This window comes from Lampris incognitus, chromosome 5 (assembly GCF_029633865.1).
Source record: "Lampris incognitus isolate fLamInc1 chromosome 5, fLamInc1.hap2, whole genome shotgun sequence".
In the NCBI taxonomy this organism is placed as follows: domain Eukaryota; kingdom Metazoa; phylum Chordata; class Actinopteri; order Lampriformes; family Lampridae; genus Lampris; species Lampris incognitus.
This window is the reverse complement of record NC_079215.1, coordinates 64,803,223-64,825,722: the sequence shown is the minus strand read 5'-3', so window position 1 is coordinate 64,825,722 and position 22,500 is coordinate 64,803,223. Positions and strand designations below refer to the sequence as shown.

General features: G+C 46.7%; 1 protein-coding gene across 1 annotated transcript in view; it reads left to right on the top strand.

The window, feature by feature from the left end:
- The window catches only part of LOC130113077 (teneurin-3-like), a 380,798-nt gene that overhangs the window by 157,118 nt on the left and 201,180 nt on the right, over positions 1–22,500 (top strand). Inside the window, exons 7-8 of the mRNA XM_056280588.1 lie at positions 13,137–13,310; positions 17,669–17,733. Of these exons, the coding sequence (XP_056136563.1) occupies positions 13,137–13,310; positions 17,669–17,733 (239 nt within the window). The remainder of the gene's footprint in view (positions 1–13,136; positions 13,311–17,668; positions 17,734–22,500) is intronic.

Sequence of the window (22,500 nt, the reverse complement as noted above, 5' to 3'; positions counted from 1 at the left end):
CCACCCCCCTCCCCCCACCCCACACACACACACACAGATTCAGCCGTAGACACATAATCTCCTCTCAGACAGCCCCTCTCTTTCTCCCTGACACACCTGTTGAGTGGAGGGAGGGAGGGAGGCCCACCCCCCCATGGCAGCTACTGGGACGAACAGGTGTCTCTGTCATTCATACTGAGACAAAGAGAGAGAGACATGTGCCCACACACATACCATCTAATATCATATGTTCACAATGACATACCAACAATAACATCACTATCTATCTATCTATCTATCTATCTATCTATCTATCTATCTATCTATCTATCTATCTATCTATCTATCTATCTATCTATCTATCTATCTATCTATCTGTCTATCTATCTATCTATCTATCTATCTATCTATCTATCTATCTATCTATCTATCTATCTATCTATCTATCTATCTATCTATCTATCTATCTATCTATCTATCTGTCTATCTATCTATCTATCTATCTATCTATCTATCTATCTATCTATCTATCTATCTATCTATCTGTCTATCTGTCTATCTATCTATCTATCTATCTATCTATATATACATATATACATATCATCTGTTTATCTATATATCTCTAGCTAGCTAGCTGTCTATATCTTATCATCTATCTATCTATCTATCTATCTATCTATCTATCTATCTATCTATCTATCTATCTATCTATCTATCTATCTATCTATCTATCTATCTATCTATATATATATATATATATATAGTATATAGCTATCCATCTATCAACCTATCTATCTATCTGTCTGTCTGTCTGTCTGTCTGTCTGTCTGTCTGTCTGTCTGTCTGTCTGTCCATCTATAAAGAGTACTTGTGATGTGCTGGTGAGATAAGTGCTTCAGAAAACATCTGTGCTGCAGAGTTTTAACAACAGAACAAGTCATTTATTACATCCTGCTGTTGCTACTGTCCTCTTACTGCGGTTATGATGTCACTACTGTCCCCTTACTGCTGTTATGACGTCGCTACTGTCCTCTTACTGCTGTTATGACGTCACTACTGTCCTCTTACTGCTGTTATGACATCGCTACTGTCCTCTTGCTGCTGTAATGACGTCGCTACGTTCCCCTTACTGCTGTTATGACGTCGCTACTGTCCTCTTACTGCTGTTATGACGTCGCTACTCTCCGCTTACTGCTATTATGATGTCGCTACTGTCCTCTTGCAGCTGTTATGATGTCAATACTGTCCTCTTACTGCTGTTATGATGTCGCTACTGTCCTCTTGCAGCTGTTATGATGTCAATACTGTCCTCTTACTGCTGTTATGATGTCGCTACTGTCCTCTTGCAGCTGTTATGATGTCAATACTGTCCTCTTACTGCTGTTATGACGTCGCTACTGTCCTCTTGCTGCTGTTATGACGTCACTATTGTCCTGTTACTGCGGTTATGACGTCGCTACGTTCCCCTTACTGCTGTAATGACGTCGCTACGTTCCCCTTACTGCTGTTATGAGGTCGGGAAGCCACTATGTCTCTGACGGTGATGGTGGCTGCAAACTGTCTTCTGGAGTAGCTCTGGCTTCCGACCCACCATTTGTAAAAACGTTGGTATTTGGGGGATATAATGTATGCATAGCGTTACAGGAGGATACAGAACTGTGTTGCGGGGCCTTGTGCCATCTGGCTGGTGTGTTGTGTGGACGCTGGTCGTGGCAGCCGTACACAGCATCTGTTAAGCACACATTAGTTCCACTCATTGTTCACTTTACGATCCGTAACCTCTTTGTGTCGCTGCTATTGTCGAGCCCGACCTAAACACACACCCAGACACGGTGCGCACACACACGGCTATTATGTTACGGACGCCGTCTGGTGGGAGCGGTGTTGTTCCCGTTATGTTCCCGTTATGTTAGCATTAAGGAATGCTTCTAATCTGGTGTCTCGAGAGCAGGGACTCGGTCCGTCCGGCCTTCCTGGTCAAACCTCCAGCGCTGCAGGAGCGCCGAGGTGACGTGTCTCCGTCTGGTCCGGCCCTCCACCGGAATCTGGTCTGAATCCCCAACACGGCTGTGAGTTTACACCCAACCACATGAACCGGACTTGTCTTCTCTGCTGACTCTCATTCCCCCACGGTGCTGATGTGAAACGGTGGCTCGTTACCTTCCCTCCATTTCTGCCCTCCTTTGTAATGAAAGGTGACGGTTGTGGGGGCAAAAAGAGATGAGCCTGAAGCAGTGTACCCCAAACTGGTTTTGTGGGGACCCGCTTTTTAAGAACAACCCATCGTGACCCAGTTCCCAACACGCCTTATCTATAAATCGTGAGGAGGGGATTTGTGCATAAATGAGCGGCGTTCCTGACCATTGTCCGGCCTCCCACAACACCTCACATTACTGTAAGCCAGCATAGTTTCCTCCCGCTGCGGGGTTCGATCCGGGGTGTACTGCACCCCAAGGCGACATCGCTAACCTCCAGCGAGTCTTTTTGTAGGTTCCATTACCTTGAGTAGCGACGCAGCCATATTGAAGAGATAACCGTGAGAAAGGTCCCGACTTCGTTTCATACACGTGTTGTTGAAAACATACATGCTGAATGCTGTTAAGGGCATTTAAGTGGAGTTAACAGACTGTTTTTGCCCTCTCGTCAGTAAAGCAAACAGAGTGGATGCTCGCCTTTCTTATTAGAGTCAATATCGTTAGTAAAACTGTCAGAACAATACGAGCCTGCAGTACCATGGAAACGGGCTTCTTGGTGAAGGTCTTGTGAAAGGCTGGTGTGCGTTACCGGGACAAGTCGTCTCGTGTTTAAGTGCAGCTGTTGTTATCAGACACTCAGTCAGTCAGTCAGGTGGTGAACCACATCAGGTCTATTCCACGTCAGGCCTCATTAGTCCACTATGTGCTGCTTACTCATCCTGAATAGGGTGTTGTCCACACGTCCTACTGCGCATGCTGATTTGACCAACACCTTGCTGACGTGATAGCTGGGCCCGCCTGCTTTCTGGCGTTCTGCTCCAGTTTCCGGCGGAAACCGCGTGGTAGAAATACCAACGAGCTCCCTCGTGTGGCGCGGAGATGTACTGCAGGTGTAAACCTTACGTAAAAGACACATTCTGCAAATTTATTTGGGGACCCAAAATAAAAATCTCCTGTGTCGCGACCCGGTCCATGGCAATGACTGTCCCAAAGTATCAGTTTAAACCCTTCCTCGCTTTCTTTTTCAATTAGCTGAGTAACTGGCGGCGCGGTGGCCCAGTGGCTAGCGCTGTCGCGTCACAGCAAGTAGGTCCTGGGTTCAAACCCTGGGGTTGTCCAAGCGTTATATAAATGTCATGATGATGGGGTTTTCTCCGGGTGCTCCGGTTTCCTCCCACCATCAAAAGAAACATGCGTGTTAGGGTTAAAACTCCTGACTGTGCCCCTGAGCAAGGCAGTGGGAAAAGAACTGGGGTTGGTCCCCGGGTGCAGCACGAGGGCGGCAGCCAGGGACCAACCCCAGTTCTTAATTTGCAGTAACTGGATTTTCCAAGGGGATTAATAAAGGAAACTTACAAAAATATCAGTAGCTAGTATCGTCTTTGGATTTGGGGAGTGGAGATTAATTTTGGAAAACAACCTTTGGTCATACAGTTAGATGACGGAAATTGGTATTGTGCACTGTATGTGCATCGTACACCACGTTATACAATGCTCGTATATGAGATAATCATTAACGTTAGTGTTTAATAGACACACTTCATATTTACTGCCTTTAAAATGTATGAAGGGGTTTAGATCGTGTGTCCCGCTGGGTGTGGGGTAAGTAGCTCGGTCATGCTTATCTGCCCATTTGCCGGTTGATTTGTTCTGGTGGTTTTTGGACGGAAACCCTCCATTAGCCGAGCGTCTGAAACTCGTATCGAAGACGACCGTCACAGACTTGACAGACGTGGGCCTGGACGTGTAATCCATCCATAGGCTCCGACGCTGTTGCCAGGCCGTCTGTCTCTCTCCCCCGCCGCCAGCAGCCTGTGGGGGAACGCACGGGCTGCAAATACTGAGTTGACTAACTAAATAACACATAGATATATATATACACACACACACACACACACACACACACACACACACACATATTATGTCCATGCATCCCCTGCAGAAATGAAGAGGAAGAAGAAGAGAACGCAGTTAGATGTGATGTGATGTGATGAAGATAGAGGAGAATACATCAGGCTGTTCAATTAAGTGTTTTGGCCCCGATGGCTATCTTGCACTTTGCTCTGTTTCTCTTTGTCACACACACACACACACACACACACACACACACACCCTAGGGGTGTAAGAAAATATGGATACACTTGAGTATTGCAGTGTTATCTTTTGTGATACTGTATCGATTCTCAACGCCACTATGTTGATTTTCGTGTGTAACCGCCCACGACCGCTAGATGGCAGTGTTGTAATCCATCTTCAGCCGTTTGACTCTTCCACTCCAACCCAACAGCGTAAACGGAGACAGGAAGTAGCATAAGCACAAAGAACACAGGCCTGCGAAATTGCCATATATCGCCTTTCTTGCTGTATCGCGATATATCGAATCATAACCCCTGTATCGTGATACGTGTCGTATTGCCAGATTCTCGACAATACACACACATACTCGTTGCACAGAGAGAACGTGGAAGTGGTCAGAGGAAGTGGTCAGAGGAAGTGGTCAGAGGAAGTGGTCAGAGGAAGTAGTCAGTGGAAGTGGTCAGTGGAAGTGGTCAGAGGAAGTCGTCAGAGGAAGTAGTCAGTGGAAGTGGTCAGAGGAAGTGGTCAGTGGAAGTAGTCAGAGGAAGTAGTCAGTGGAAGTGGTCAGAGGAAGTAGTCAGTGGAAGTGGTCAGAGGAAGTGGTCAGAGGAAGTGGTCAGAGGAAGTAGTCAGTGGAAGTGGTCAGAGGAAGTGGTCAGAGGAAGTGGTCAGAGGAAGTAGTCAGAGGAAGTAGTCAGTGGAAGTGGTCAGAGGAAGTAGTCAGTGGAAGTGGTCAGAGGAAGTGGTCAGTGGAAGTGGTCAAAGAAAGTGGTCAGAGGAAGTGGTCAGAGGAAGTAGTCAGAGGAGGTAGTCAGTGGAAGTGGTCAGAGGAAGTAGTCAGTGGAAGTGGTCAGAGGAAGTGGTCAGAGGAAGTAGTCAGTGGAAGTGGTCAGAGGAAGTAGTCAGTGGAAGTGGTCAGAGGAAGTGGTCAGAGGAAGTAGTCAGAGGAAGTGGTCAGAGGAAGTGGTCAGTGGAAGTGGTCAGAGGAAGTAGTCAGTGGAAGTGGTCAGAGGAAGTAGTCAGTGGAAGTGGTCAGAGGAAGTGGTCAGAGGAAGTAGTCAGAGGAAGTGGTCAGAGGAAGTGGTCAGAGGAAGTAGTCAGAGGAAGTAGTCAGAGGAAGTGGTCAGAGGAAGTGGTCAGAGGAAGTGGTCAGAGGAAGTAGTCAGAGGAAGTGGTCAGAGGAAGGCGGTGGAACAGAAGAGAGAAAAGGCGCCCGCTGGTTTACCGAAGGAGCGTTTCGAAGCCTGAAGTTTGGCCTCATGCTGGCTGCTACCTTGTCGGTTGGCGGAGCCAGGAAATCCAAATGTCAGCTGCGTGTGTGATTACACCGTTGGCTGTACAAATGCTGCCCCAGACGCCGTCGTGATGGCGGTAAATTCTCTCTGCCCCTGCACAGCGGCTGACGTGCGCTTCAGTCTGGGTTGTTTCTATTTCCGTCAGGTTTTCAACACAGAGACAAGTGAGGACAGTGTTGGAAGCTTGCGTGTGTGTGTGTGTGTGTGTGTGTGTGTGTGTGTGTGTGTGTGTGTGTTTCGTTCAGCTGCAAACTTGCGTGGTTAAAAAGAAGATGCTGTGTGAGGTGTGCAGAAAACGCTAAAGAAAAGAGCAGGTTTCCAACACCACATATCTCAATATATTGTAGTGAATCCAGCGGGCAGCCGGGACGCGAACCCGAGTCGCCCGCACCATGGGCGACTGGGCTAACCAGTCGACTAAAGGGTCCGGCCCGTTAGCCAAGGGCTAGTGAGTCTAGTCATCCGTGGTCGTTACAGTGTTTTATTCAGATATGTTAAACGTACTACTATACTTCCCAGTTCTTCTGGCTGTTTGTCTCTAAATGTTTGCTGAGGCATTGCAGCCGTGGTTCTCGCATGTGTCGCACCGGCGTGTTTTAAAGCAGACCGTCCACTCCCGCCAAAGCAGCCGCCGGGATCGCACACGCCACACGACACGGCATCTGAACAAGACCAGACGTCACACCACAGAGCAAAATCTGACATTCACAGAGGACAAAGTTGGGAAAGAGCAGAGAGGAGAGGGGGAATAAGGCATGCTGGATGGATGGATGGAAGGTGCAGGTCGGTAACGGGAACACCAAACCACCTTCTCGCCGATGAAGAAGGCCTGCATCTTCATACAGGCTTGAGCGTTCCCGGCAACGTTCCCAGGCTGGGGGAGCTGGCGCTGGATCGGCTGGGAGAGCTTGGTCTGCCGCGTCCGGTGGGCCCAGGGACCACGGCCCTGCCTGGAGGAAACACCGAGGGTGGTCTGACAGGATGTGGAAGCGGGGCAGGCTAAGCTAGCTGCTAGCCCATGCAGACCGGCAGTTCCGACAGTCATCCTGGCGTTCCCTCTCTTGGACAGTGATTTTTTATTTATTTTAGTTTAGACATATATGTTAGTTTAGATATATGTGTTAGTTTAGATCAGGGGTGTCAAACTCCAGGCCTCGAGAGCCGCAGTGTCTGCAGGTATTTGTTGCAACCATGCACTACACCACCTGATTAAACTAGTTCCTTTCCCTCCTTGATCCAGGAGGTGAGCTAATTAGTTAAATCAGGTGGTGTAGTGCACGGTTGCTACAAATACCTGCAGACACTGCGGCCCTCGAGGCCTGGAGTTTGACACCCCTGGTGTAGATATATGTGTTAGTTAGCATGTATATAGTATGCTAGCATGTTCTTGAAGCTCCTGATAATTATATGTTGAACGTTAAAAACAACTGACATGAGCGTCTGTCAGGCGGCGAGAGACGGACGCTTGGTTGAAAAAGACGGGCCGACCCAACAGGAGGCCCCGCAACCACCAAACAGATAAGCGAGGAGGTGGGGGAGGGCCGGCAGGCTGGAAGTGATTTGATGCCCACCAGGTCATCGATTCCTAAAACTCGCACGCTGGCATGTTCCCAGCCCTCCGTGTGCCGCTGCTGCTGCTGCTCCCCTCGCTTTAGCTGGACCACCGGCCTGGTTCTGTTTGTGTATCAGGACCAGATCAACAACCTAGAATACACAACACCCGGAGGAAACCCACGTAGACACGGGGAGGACATGCAAACTCCACACAGAGGACGACCCGGGACGACCCCCGAGGTGGACTACCCCGGGGCTCGAACCCAGGACCTTCTTGCTGTGAGGGGGACCGCGCTAACCACTGCGCCACCGTGCCGCCATTCCAGTAGTGGGATTATTTCAGTACCCTGACGGTGCCATCCACAGTTGATGCACGTGGGGGCCTTCCGCCCGCCCCCCGCCGGCGTTTCGGTCGGACGTCCTACTTAAGAACGAGAAAACCAGCTGGCGCCGCATCGCTTTCCCTTCGTTTGGAGGCGTTCAGTTGTCTCCGCCTCCCAGCTGGATCAGCTTTAATGAGGAGCTACACCCCGAGGAAGTGACGTGAGCACCACGTTAAAGACAGTATTTAGAAGACGTGGCATCGCTGGTGACAGTTGATATGGTAGAGGGCCCCCCGGTGGTGGCGGCTTAGCGGTGTAGACTAATGCCAGCAAAAAGATGCGACGGGTCACATCATCAGCAAGCTCGCCATTGGCTGGCAGACAAACCCGCCCACCAAACGAGAAAGATCATTGGGTGATAGCGATGAGGGGGCGGAGACCAGGTGAGCATGTAGAATGAAGGGCGGGATGAGTGATTAGTGTTTGGTCTGATCCTGTGTCTGGAGTTCACCGGACCCCAGGTGGACCCGGGGGATTTACATGAAGGTCAATAGACGATGGACCATAATGAGTCTGTGGGGAAGCTGAATTGCTGGGGCATCATAAAAATTGATTGGAGCAGATGGGGGTAATTAAAAGGCCTAGGACTATTATGTACACAGGAAATAGAGTTAAAAATAAAGACTTGGGGGGGGTCTCCGGGTAGCGTAGAGATCTATTCTGATGCCTACCAACACAGGTATCGTCGGTTCGAATCCCCGCGTTACTTCCGGCTTGGTCGGGCGTCCCTACAGACACAATTGGCCGTGTCTGCGGGTGGGAAGCCGGATGTGGGTATGTGTCCTGGTCGCTGCAGTAGCGCCTCCTCTGGCCGGTCGGGGGGGGACTGGGGAGAGTAGCGTGATCCTCCCACGTGCCACGTCCCCTTGGTGAAACTCCTCACCGTCAGGTGAAAAGAAGCAGCTGGTGACTCCACATGTATGGGAGGAGGCATGTGGTGGTCTGCAGCCCTCCCCGGATCAGCAGAGGGGGTGGAGCAGAGACCGGGACGGCTCAGCAGAGTGGGGTAGTTGGCCAAGTACAAATGGGGAGAAAAAGGGGGACAGCAGAGCTGGTTGGGTTTAAAACCACTAGTCGTGGACGGTGTTGGGTGGCCAGTTTGGGGTTGAGTTCAGGGTCAAAGTTCGGCAGTGGCCAACCTGCTGTGTTTCCCCCAGACGGGGAAGGGCTCCTCCCCCGTCATACGGCCACGCTAGCTCAACAGCGTCGACATGTGACGGCGTGGGATGGGAGTCTTTAGAGGTTTGAGGAGAAAGTCTCTTTCATCACAGGACAAAACAGATTTGATCTTTAGGGACCGCAAACAAAAGGGAGACTGGCACATGGTGGCTGACCATCAGCGCATCTATAGACGGTCTAACGAGGCTTTAAAAGGGACGTTCTCCATTTAATAAATCACTTCGTTTGGCAACAGCATGACGGCACTACACAGAAGAGTCACTTGTCACTGATTTTTAGTTTTACCGTCTCTTTGTCTCGCTCTCTCTGTCTGTCTCTCTCTCTTTGTCTCTGTCTCTCTCTCTCTCTGTCTCTCTCTCTCTGTCTGTCTCTCTCTCTTTGTCTCTGTCTCGTTCTCTCTCTCTGTCTGTCTCTCTCTGTCTGTCTCTCTCTCTCTGTCTGTCTCTCTCTGTCTGTCTCTCTCTCTTTGTCTCTGTCTCGCTCTCTCTCTCTCTCTCTGTCTCTCTCTGTCTGTCTCTCTCTCTCTGTCTCTCTCTGTCTGTCTCTCTCTCTCTGTCTGTCTCTCTCTGTCTGTCTCTCTCTCTTTGTCTCTGTCTCGCTCTCTCTCTCTCTCTCTGTCTCTCTCTGTCTGTCTCTCTCTCTCTGTCTCTCTCTCTCTGTCTGTCTCTCTCTCTTTGTCTGTGTTGCTCTCTCTCTCTCTCTGTCTCTCTCTCTCTGTCTCTCCATTCACCCTCACCGTCTCTCCTCCCCGGCTGCCTGGAGGCAGGTAATAATTGAAGGGCCCTTGTTATAATAGGTTTTAATTGTTAATCACAGAGCCTCGTTAGAGAGCGTTCTAATTGTAATTACAGACACTTGTTAGCCGGGGCTCTGTCGTTAATTAGACATTGTGACCTTGGTAATTACTCCTGGCATATTAGCCGCTCATATTTTCACCACTGAGGACTTTTGCCTCCAAAGACTACACTGTTCGTACTGACGGGGACAGGGCGGTTGTGTTCGACAGACAAACACGTTTTGTTTGTTTGTTTTGGTTTGGGTTTTTTTTCTCAGTGCATCCTATGGAAGTTTTGCAGTGACCTCATTCAATAATACCTAAAAGAAAGGCCCCATTTGGAGATACAAAGGTTACATGAGACACAATATGTAACTCATCTCATATTGTGTATTATCATACATGACACAGTTGTAACTCATCTCATATTGTGTATCATCATACATGACACAGTATGTAGCTCATCTCATATTGTGTATCGTCATACAAGACACAATATGTAACTCATCTCGTATTGTGTATCATCATACATGACACAATATGTAACTCATCTCATATTGTGTATCATCATTATACATGACACAGTATGTAGCTCATCTCATATTGTGTATCATCATACAAGACACAATATGTAACTCATCTCATATTGTGTATCATCATACATGACACAGTATGTAGCTCATCTCATTGTGTATTATCATACATGACACAGTATGTAGCTCATCTCATATTGTGTATCATCATACATGACACAGTATGTAGCTCATCTCATTGTGTATCATCATACAAGACACAATATGTAGCTCATCTCATATTGTGTATCATCATTATACATGACACAGTATGTAGCTCATCTCATATTGTGTATCATCATACATGACACAGTATGTAACTCATCTCATATTGTGTATCATCATACATGACACAGTATGTAACTCATCTCATGTTGTGTATCATCATACATGACACAGTATGTAGCTCATCTCGTATTGTGTATCATCATACATGACACAGTATGTAACTCATCTCATATTGTGTATCATCATACATGACACAGTATGTAACTCATCTCATGTTGTGTATCATCATACATGACACAGTATGTAGCTCATCTCGTATTGTGTATCATCATACATGACACAGTATGTAACTCATCTCATATTGTGTATCATCATACATGACACAGTATGTAACTCATCTCATATTGTGTATCATCATACATGACACAATATGTAACTCATCTCGTATTGTGTATCATCATACAAGACACAATATGTAACTCATCTCGTATTGTGTATCATCATACATGACACAGTATGTAGCTCATCTCATATTGTGTATCATTATACATGACACAGTATGTAGCTCATCTCATATTGTGTATCATTATACATGACACAGTATGTAGCTCATCTCGTATTGTGTATCATCATACATGACACAGTGTGTAGTTGCTCATCTCAGGCTGGACCCTACACTGTAAAACCCCATGAGTTACTTCAACTCAGAGCATTTGAAGAAACCGATTTCCTTAAACCATTTAAGTTTATTAACTCAAACAATTTAAGCATGAAAAATTCTTTGATTTGCTTACAAGTAGCGCCAGTGTTTATTGTTAGGGTAACATGGGTAAATAAAGTTAATATGCTAATTCCATTCATTTCACTGAACTTAAAACTAACAAGTATTTTGCGCTCACATGTAGCATTTCTCTAAGCTTATTAAAATGTGTTAATAGAATTTATCTGAATGAAGTAAGACTAACTTAAATGGATTTTCTTTACACAAGTGCTACCGCTTAAGTTTCAGTTACTCGGCTTTCTTCCACTAAAGGAAATTATTACTTTCTAGTTGAGACAACTTGAAACTTTGTTGTAGCTACTCAACATTTTTGGGATGAAATAAAGTCAATTTAAACAAAACGAGTCAATGGAACAAACTGGAATTATGTCACCAATACTAAAAATGTTCCAAAAATATAAGTACACTCAAAACAACTGAGTTATTACTTCAACAATTCATGTTTGAGTTCGGTTAAATTCATGGGAATGAGTGACTCCAACTTTTTTCCAAGATTAAGTTGTGTTAACTTGCTTCTTTTATTAAGATGTACTGTTAGGTTTTACAGTAGGTATTCTGTTTCAATTTGGGGATTCGATTATTTTTCATTCATTTATTTTTGCTAAATGTAGGATTTCAATAAAGGCGAACTGCAACATACATTTGTTAGCCCATTTTTGTGCTGTATTTATACTTTTTAATTGGACTGTTAAAATGTGGAAAAATATACTGTCTCAGCTGCTGCACGGTTTTTAACAAATTTTATCTATAAATTGCTTTAACAAATTTGTCATTGTTTTAGCAAATTTTACTTTTAAATTGCTTTAACAAATTTTATTTATAAATTGCTTTAACAAATATATAATTTTTTTAACACATTTTATGTATAAATTGCAAGACTAAACAACATCAATCAATCAGCACCAATATATACAGACATATATATGCCAGGGGTTATGAGGAAAATAAAATATGAAATGAAAGAAAAAGGAACTACAAAAAAGAACAAAAAATAAATAAAATAAAGAGAGGTTCTGCCGTTCACATAATTATATAATTTACACACGTCAAGAGTTTTTAAGACAGTCAGCAATACGTAAACTCAAGTGTTAACAACTGGCACTATACAGCACTAGTAATGTATGTCGTATTAGTACTCATACATTTACTACAGAATAATCATCCTGGTATTATGTTTGATATTTATGATGTTTTTGTTTTTGCTCTAATATGTTTGTTCTTCCTCTTTTTTGCCTTGTCTGTTTTTTGTTTTTTTTTGTGAAGCGCTTTGTGGCATTGTTTTACAAAAGTGCTATATTATTATTATTATTATTATTATTATTATTATATGAAGTAGTAGTAATAATGCATTTGCTAAATAGCTATCACATTTTGGTAGCATTATATGAAGTAGAGGTACTACAATGATGTGATGGTAGTACTGCTACTTATTATAGTACTACAATATGATTACTATGGTATTGCTATATGAGTAGTAATACATTTGCTACATAGTAATCATATAATAGTACTACATCAAATAATAATATTGTTAGCAGTAGTATTACTAGTAGTAGTACACTTTCTACATTGTAATCTTATCATAGTAGTAGTATATGAAGCGGTAGTAGCAGAAATAGTAGTGGTACATTTGATACGTAATAATCCATTTATAGTAGTACTCTATGAAGTAGTAGTAGTGCATCGACCTATTAATCATATCATAGTAGTTCTATATGAAGTAATAGTTGTACTTTTGCTACATAATAATATCATAGTAGTACTACATGAAGTAGTAGAGGTACATTAGCATTTGCTAGTTATCATATAGCAGAGAGTGTGTCACACTGAGTATTTCCTTCGAGTGCATCTTGGATGATCAAGAGGTGGTGAATGGGAAAATACAAATACAGCGTTTATTTGCATTTACATTAATCTCTTTTACACACACACACACACACACACACATTTATCCTCAAGTCCAAATTCTTCCTTTTTCTCCTTTGGGTGAAAAGGGGGTCATTATTTAGAATACCTCCTGAAAACGCGTTGATATTAACGTGCATAAGTAATTACCCTCTCTATCTCTCCCCTCTTTATCCCCCCCCCCCTCTCTCTCTCGCCCTCTCTCTCTCTCCAGGCACTTCCTCTTTAAGACAGGCACAGGCACCACTCCCCTCTTCTCCACAGCGACCCCCGGCTATACCATGGCGACGGGCTCCGTCTACTCGCCGCCCACCCGGCCGCTGCCAAGGAACACCTTATCACGCTCTGCCTTCAAGTTCAAGAAATCCTCCAAGTACTGCTCATGGAGGTGAAGATGACTCACTGTTTTTCTTTCTTTCTATTTCCTCCGCAATGCGTCTGCCCACTCCGTCTTCCCCTTCAATCTGTCAATCAATTAAGCTTGATTGATGTGTCGCATTTGCCCACATTCATATGCAATGCAGCGCGATGCACTTTTGCACGAAGTGGCGGTGTCAGCTATAACAGAGCGTAGTGATAAGAGACGACAACAGAATAAGATAACAATAATAACAATAACAGATTTGGACCTGGATAACAGAGGGAAGGAAATTAAAAACAGGTCGGTATGGAAGTGCCTCTCCTCTCGTGCAGCGGGGATTTCTCCACAGCGCAGGACCATACATACACATGACACTCCTTCACCGTGGGTCTCACCACCTCTTCTTCAACTAAGAGGAGTAACGAGAGAGAGCGAGGTATAAAGAGAGAGAGAGGGAGCGAGAGAGGGAGTGAGAGTGGTATAAAGAAAGGGGATTTAAGAGAGAGCGAGAGAGTGAGCTATTAAGAGAGAAAGAGAGGTATAAGAGAGAGAGGTATAAGAGTGAGGTATGAGAGAGTGAGAGAGGTATGAGTGTGAGAGAGAGGGGTATAAATACAGAGAAGTATAGCAGAGTGAGAGAGAGGTGAGAGGAAGAAGTGTAAAAAGAGAAAGAGGTATAAATAGAGAGGTACTATAAGAGGCTGAGAGATATAAGAGAGTGAGAGCGGTATAAGAGAGAGAGGTATAAGAGAGAGAGGTATAAAGACAGAGAGAGGTATAACAGAGTGTGTGAGAGAGAGGGATATAAAGACAGAGAGAGGTATAACAGAGTGAGAGAGAGGTATAAGAGAGAGGAAGAAGTGTGAAAAGAGAGAGAGGTCTAACAGAGTGAGAGACGGGTATAAAGAGAAAGAGGTATAAATAGAGAGGTACTATAAGAGGCTGAGAGAGGTATAAGAGAGAAAGAAGTATAAAAAGAGAGAGGTCTAACAGAGTGAGAGAGGTATGAGAGAGTGAGAGAGGTATGAGTGTGAGAGAGAGAGGGGTATAAATACAGAGAAGTATAGCAGAGTGAGAGAGAGGTGAGAGGAAGAAGTGTAAAAAGAGAAAGAGGTATAAATAGAGAGGTATAAGAGGCTGAGAGGTATAAGAGAGAGAAAGAAGTATAAAAAGAGAGAGATATAAGAGAGTGAGAGAGGTATGAGAGAGAGGTATAAGAGTGTGAGGTATAAAGACAGAGAGAGGTATAACAGAGTGAGAGAGAGGTATAACAGTGAGAGAGGGGTATAAGAGAGAGGAAGAAGTGTAAAAAGAGAGAGAGGTATGACAGTGAGACGGGTATAAAGAGAAAGAGGTATAAATAGAGAGGTACTATAAGAGGCTGAGAGAGGTATAAGAGAGAGAAAGAAGATAGAGAGAGAGGTATAAGAGAGTGAGAGAGGGGTATAAGAGAGAGAAAGAAGATAGAGAGAGAGGTATAAGAGAGTGAGAGAGGGGTATAAGAGAGAGGAAGAAGATAGAGAGAGAGGTATGACAGAGTGAGACGGGTATAAAGAGAAAGAGGTATAAATAGAGAGGTACTATAAGAGGCTGAGAGAGGTATAAGAGAGAGGAAGAAGATAGAGAGAGAGGTATAACAGAGGGAGGTAACAGAGTGAGAGAGGGGTATAAGAGAGAGAAAGAAGATAGAGAGAGAGGTATAACAGAGGGAGGTAACAGGGTGAGAGAGGGGTATAAGAGAGAGAAAGAAGATAGAGAGAGAGGTATAACAGAGGGAGGTATAACAGAGGGAGGTAACAGAGTGAGAGAGGGGTATAAGAGAGAGAAAGAAGATAGAGAGAGAGGTATAACAGAGGGAGGTAACAGAGTGAGAGAGGGGTATAAGAGAGAGAGAAGATAGAGAGAGAGGTATAACAGAGGGAGGTAACAGAGAGAGAGAGGGGTATAAGAGAGAGAGAAGATAGAGAGAGAGGTATAACAGAGGGAGGTAACAGAGAGAGAGAGGGGTATGAGAGAGAGAAAGAAGATAGAGAGAGAGGTATAACAGAGGGAGGTAACAGAGAGAGAGAGGGGTATGAGAGAGAGAGAAGACAGAGAGAGAGGTATAACAGAGGGAGGTAACAGAGTGAGAGAGAGGTATAACAGAGGGAGGTAACAGAGTGAGAGAGAGGTATAACAGAGGGAGGTAACAGAGTGAGAGAGAGGTATAACAGAGAGAGAGAGTCGTCTCCCCCCCCCCCCATCCAGCGTTGTGTTGTGTGTGTCCTTCAGTGGAAACATCAACATGTATGCTGATGTTCTTATTTTGCCAGCTGTCTGACATTTAAAATAAGAGCTGAAACACAAACTGACATTTAAACATGCCTGACTGCCTCACAAAACCAAGGGAAAATTACACCTCGTATGTAGTATTGATCGCTGAGAAGTTGTTGTATACTAATCGTTTGCAAATAGAAGATATGGTGTTGTACTGAGAAGGTCACCTTATGAAATAAAGTGAATTGTCAGTGTAAACTAAAGTGTATTTTTTGAATTAAGGTTGGAGAGTCTGCACAGCCAAACACCTACACCTAGTTTTCTACTGTGTTGTTCTTCTAGCAACACAATTTCTGTTTTCAGCAGTAATGTCATGTTTGTATTTGGTTTATGCTGTTGTATAGTTGTCATTATGTCATTATGTCGTGATTTGGAGATGTGATTTGGAGATGTGATGTGGGGATGTGGTGTGGAGATGTGATGTGGGGATGTGGTGTGGAGATGTGGTGTGGGGATGTGGTGTGGAGATGTGATGTGGGGATGTGGTGTGGAGATGTGATGTGGGGATGTGGTGTGGAGATGTGATGTGGGGATGTGGTTTGGAGATGTGATGTGGGGATGTGATGTGGGGATGTGGTGTGGAGATGTGATGTGGGGATGTGATGTGGAGATGTGGTGTGGAGATGTGATGTGGGGATGTGGTGTGGAGATGTGATGTGGGGATGTGGTGTGGAGATGTGATGTGGGGATGTGATGTGGAGATGTGATGTGGGGATGTGATGTGGAGATGTGATGTGGAGATGTGATGTGGGGATGTGATGTGGAGATGTGGTGTGGAGATGTGATGTGGAGATGTGATGTGGAGATGTGGTGTGGAGATGTGGTGTGGAGATGTGATGTGGGGATGTGATGTGGAGATGTGATGTGGAGATGTGGTGTGGAGATGTGGTGTGGAGATGTGATGTGGGGATGTGATGTGGAGATGTGATGTGGAGATGTGATGTGGAGATGTGGGTGTGGGGATGTGATGTGGAGATGTGATGTGGAGATGTGATGTGGAGATGTGGTGTGGAGATGTGATGTGGAGATGTGATGTGGGGATGTGATGTGGAGATGTGATGTGGAGATGTGATGTGGGGATGTGATGTGGGGATGTGATGTGGAGATGTGGTGTGGGGATGTGATGTGGAGATGTGATGTGGAGATGTGATGTGGAGATGTGGTGTGGAGATGTGATGTGGAGATGTGATGTGGGGATGTGATGTGGAGATGTGATGTGGGGATGTGATGTGGGGATGTGATGTGGAGATGTGGTGTGGGGATGTGGTGTGGGGATGTGATGTGGGGATGTGATGTGGACATGTGATGTGGAGATGTGATGTGGAGATGTGATGTGGACATGTGATGTGGAGATGTGGTGTGGAGATGTGGTGTGGAGATGTGATGTGGAGATGTGATGTGGAGATGTGGTGTGGAGATGTGATGTGGAGATGTGGTGTGGAGATGTGATGTGGAGATGTGATGTGGGGATGTGATGTGGAGATGTGATGTGGAGATGTGATGTGGAGATGTGGTGTGGAGATGTGATGTGGAGATGTGATGTGGAGATGTGATGTGGAGATGTGGTGTGGAGATGTGATGTGGAGATGTGATGTGGGATGTGATGTGGACATGTGATGTGGGGATGTGATGTGGGGATGTGATGTGGAGATGTGATGTGGAGATGTGATGTGGAGATGTGATGTGGGGATGTGATGTGGACATGTGATGTGGGATGTGATGTGGAGATGTGATGTGGAGATGTGATGTGGAGATGTTGATGTGGAGATGTGATGTGGAGATGTGATGTGGAGATGTGATGTGGGAGATGTGGTGTGGAGATGTGATGTGGAGATGTGGTGTGGAGATGTGATGTGGAGATGTGATGTGGGATGTGATGTGGAGATGTGATGTGGAGATGTGACTGTGGGGATGTGATGTGGGGATGTGATGTGGGGATGTGATGTGGAGATGTGATGTGGAGATGTGGTGTGGAGATGTGATGTGGAGATGTGATGTGGGGATGTGATGTGGAGATGTGATGTGGAGATGTCTTACAGGAAGGCCAACATGCTCTTGTGTCATTTCAGGTGTACCGCCCTTAGTGCAGTAGGACTGTCGGTGCTGCTCTCTATACTTCTGTGTTACTGCATAGGTAAGAACACACACTGTCATTCACACTTAACACACACACACACACACACTGACCTCACACACACACACACACACACACACACACACACTGACCTCACACACACACACACACACACACACACACAGACACACACACACACAGTCCTCAAAAACACACACAGACACCACACAGTCTTTCTCTCTCTCTCTCTCTCTCTCTCACACACACACGCACACACACACAGTCATCAAAAACACGCACACACACACACACTGTCCTCTCTCACACACCACACACACACTGTCCTCTCTCTCTCTCTCTCTCACACACACACACACACACACACACTGTCCTCACACACACACACACACACACACTGTCCTCTCTCTCACACACACGCACACACCACACACTGTCCTCTCTCTCTCACACACACACACACACACACACACACACACACACACACACACTGTCCTCTCTCTCACACACACACACACACACACACACACTGTCCTCTCTCTCTCACACACACACACACACACACTGTCCCTCTCTCTCTCTCTCTCTCTCACACACACACACACACTGTCCTCTCTCTCTCTCACACACACCACACACACACACACACACACTGTCCTCTCTCTCACACACACACACACACACACACACTGTCCTCTCTCTCACACACACACACACACACACACACACTGTCCTCTCTCTCTCTCTCTCTCTCTCACACACACACACACACACTGTCCTCTCTCTCTCTCTCTCACACACACACACACACACACACACACTGTCCTCTCTCTCACACACACACACACACACACACACACACACACACACACACTGTCCTCTCTCTCACACACACACACACACACACACACACACTGTCCTCTCTCTCACACACACACACACACACACACACACACACACTGTCCTCTCTCTCTCACACACACACACACACACACACACACACTGTCCTCTCTCTCACACACACACACACACACACACACACACACTGTCCTCTCTCTCACACACACACACACACACACACACACACACACTGTCCTCTCTCTCACACACACACACACACACACACACACACACTGTCCTCTCTCTCTCTCTCACACACACACACACACTGTCCTCACACACACACACACACACACACACATGCGTTGTGCTGATTATCAATCTAAGATCTAAGAGGTGGTTGGGGATAGACAGGTGATTAAGAGTGATGAGTGACGCTGCACCTCCCTGGCTATTCCTGCTTCCTGTCTGTCTCTTCCTGTCTATCCATCTGTCTATCTTTCTGTCTATCACCTCCCTGGCTATTCCTGCTTCCTGTCTGTCTCTTCCTGTCTATCCATCTGTCTATCTTTCTGTCTATCACCTCCCTGGCTATTCCTGCTTCCTGTCTGTCTCTTCCTGTCTATCCATCTGTCTATCTTTCTGTCTATCACCTCCCTGGCTATTCCTGCTTCTCGTCTGTCTCTTCCTGTCTGTCTATCTGTCTATCTTTCTGTCTATCACCTCCCTGGCTATTCCTGCCTCCTGTCTGTCTCTTCCTGTCTATCCATCTGTCTATCTTTCTGTCTATCACCTCCCTGGCTATTCCTGCCTCCTGTCTGTCTCTTCCTGTCTATCCATCTGTCTATCTTTCTGTCTATCACCTCCCCTGGCTATTCCTGCTTCCTGTCTGTCTCTTCCTGTCTATCCATCTGTCTATCTTTCTGTCTATCACCTCCCTGGCTATTCCTGCTTCCTGTCTGTCTCTTCCTGTCTATCCATCTGTCTATTTTTCTGTCTATCACCTCCCTGACTATTCCTGCTTCCTGTCTGTCTCTTCCTGTCTAGCTATCTGTCTATCTTTCTGTCTATCACCTCCCTGACTATTCCTGCTTCCTGTCTGTCTCTTCCTGTCTAGCTATCTGTCTATCTTTCTGTCTATCACCCTCCCTGGCTATTCCTGCTTCCTGTCCTGTCTCTTCCTGTCTATCCATCTGTCTATCTTTCTGTCTATCACCTCCCTGGCTATTCCTGCTTCCTGTCTGTCTCTTCCTGTCTATCCATCTGTCTATCTTTCTGTCTATCACCTCCCTGGCTATTCCTGCTTCCTGTCTGTCTCTTCCTGTCTAGCTATCTGTCTATCTTTCTGTCTATCACCTCCCTGGCTATTCCTGCTTCCTGTCTGTCTCTTCCTGTCTATCCATCTGTCTATCTTTCTGTCTATCACCTCCCTGGCTATTCCTGCTTCCTGTCTGTCTCTTCCTGTCTAGCTATCTGTCTATCTTTCTGTCTATCACCTCCCTGACTATTCCTGCTTCCTGTCTGTCTCTTCCTGTCTATCCATCTGTCTATCTTTCTGTCTATCACCTCCCTGGCTATTCCTGCTTCCTGTCTGTCTCTTCTTGTCTATCCATCTGTCTATCTTTCTGTCTATCACCTCCTGACTATTCCTGCTTCCTGTCTGTCTCTTCCTGTCTATCCATCTGTCTATCTTTCTGTCTATCACCTCCCTGGCTATTCCTGCTTCCTGTCTGTCTCTCCATCTGTGTGTTACGTACTCCTCCCTCTCCTCGCCGGTCAGCCGTGCCTCCCTTCTGCCTGTTGTTAACTCTTCCCGTATCTCTCTCTCTCTTCATCTGTCACGTGGTCCTCCCTCTTCCTCTGTGGTGTTGTCCCGGTGATGTCAGCGTGCCCATCACGTAGTTGTCCTTTCTTCTCCTTTTCCCGTGCCGGCCGGCCGGCCGGTGCCCTGCCCATCCCTCATTCATCCGGAAGTCCCGACCGGTCGCCCGGGCGCGCTGCCATTCTGGGGAAATCTCTCCTTTCCATGTATTTATTGTGCGGCGGCGCCGGCGTTGGGGAACACATTATTTCTGGTCACGCTTGATTGGGAGCAATCTGTTCCGGACAACTTCCGGCACCATCCAGCCAGAAGCAGGCAAATTGCAGAGACTCCACCGACATACCTGCACCGCCGGCAGACGCGACCCTTTTCCGCGGGGTCCAGATTTGGTCTCTTCAAAATTACCCGTGAACGTCCCATTACCAATTACCGCCATTTACCTCGCCCGCGTTTAATATTCATTGTCTGCAAAGTGCAACAAACCTGTGTGGCAAATTAAACCCCGAATCGACACCTCAAGGCCGTCTCACGACCGCGACGTTCCCATGCCTCCAGAGATCATCTGAATGGGGGGTGGGGGTGGGGGTGAGGGGGTCCTGACGAAGCTCTGTTTGCGTTTTTGTTGATGTTGTTGAAAGTTGACGACCGCTGGAAATTTTGGAAATTTTCAGCTTTCAGTGTCACGTGTTCACACTTGCAGGGGGGGGGGGGGAGGATAACACACACGCTCACGGAAAAAACTTCCATATTGAAATATCCGTCCATTTTCCCAACCGCTTATTCCTGCTCTCAGGGTGGCCCTGAGAGCAGGATAAGCAGGGGGTGCAGGGGCAGGGGGTGCTGGAGCCTATCCTTTTCTTATAACGACATTACTTTCTAGAAGTAGGGACGCATATCCCCCCCCCCCTTTTCTCCCCAGTTGTATCCGGCCAATTACCCCACCCTTCCGAGCCGTCCCGGTCGCTGCTCCACCCCTTCTCCCGACCCAGGGAGGGCTGCAGACTACCACATGCCTCCTCCCATACATGTGGAGTCGCCAGCCGCTTCTTTTCACCTGACAGTGAGGAGTTTCACCAGGGGAGGATCACGCTATTCCCCCCCCGGTTCCCCCTCCCCCTCGAACAGGCGCCCCGACCAACCAGAAGAGGCGCTAGTGCAGCGACCAGGACGCACCCCCACAACCGGCTTCCCACCCCAGTTGTGTGCGTCGGGATGCCCGATCAAGCCGGAGGTAACACGGGGATTCGAACCGGCGATCCCCGTGTTGGTAGGCAGCAGCGGAGTAGACCGCTATGCTACCCGGATCGATATGAGTCTCAGCACCTTTACTGCCCGTCACAGCTCCACCCTCACAGCTGTCACGTGATCTGGAGTCCTGCCACTCAAGGCACAACAAGGTTACATGTTTTTACAATCTTAAATAAGGGGTAAAACATCTTATCCCCAGCGTCCATCTGTTTAGAGAGACAGGCACATTTAATGGGGGGGGGGTGTTTGTGCGACCAGGTTGAATGTGGTGTTTGTGTATCCGGCGTGTGTGTGGGTGGGTGTTCGTGTTTGCCCACAGTCTTTATCAGCTACGGCATATCTGCTCTCGGGTCGGTGGTGTGTTGAGATAACATCACAGCCCTGGTTGTTGCACTGTTGTGACTAGGGAGCAGGAGATAGAGAGACAGGCCGGCCTTTGTAGCAACAGAGGAAAAACAGAGAGAGCGAGAGAGAGAAGAGAGAGAGAGAAGAGAGAGAGAGAGAGAGAGAGAAGAGGAGAGAGAGAGAGAGAAGAGAGAGAGAGGGAGGGAGAGAGAGAGAGAGAGAGGGAGGGAGAGGAAGAGAGGGAGAGAGCAAGAGGGAGAGAGAGAGAGAGAGAGAGAGAGAGAGAGAGAGAGAGAGAGAGAGAGAGAGAGAGAGAGAGAGGAGAGAGAGGGAGGGAGAGGGAGAGAGGGAGGAGAGCAAGAAGGAGAGAGAGAGAGAGAGAGAGAGAGAGAGAGAGAGAGAGAGAGAGAGCGAGAGAGAGAGAGAGAGAGAGAGAGAGCGCGAGAGAGAGAGAGCGGAGAGAGAGAGAGCGAGGAGAGAGAGAGAGAGCGCGAGAGAGAGAGAGAGCGCGAGAGAGAGAGAGAGAGGGGAGGGGAGAGAGAGAGAGAGAGGGA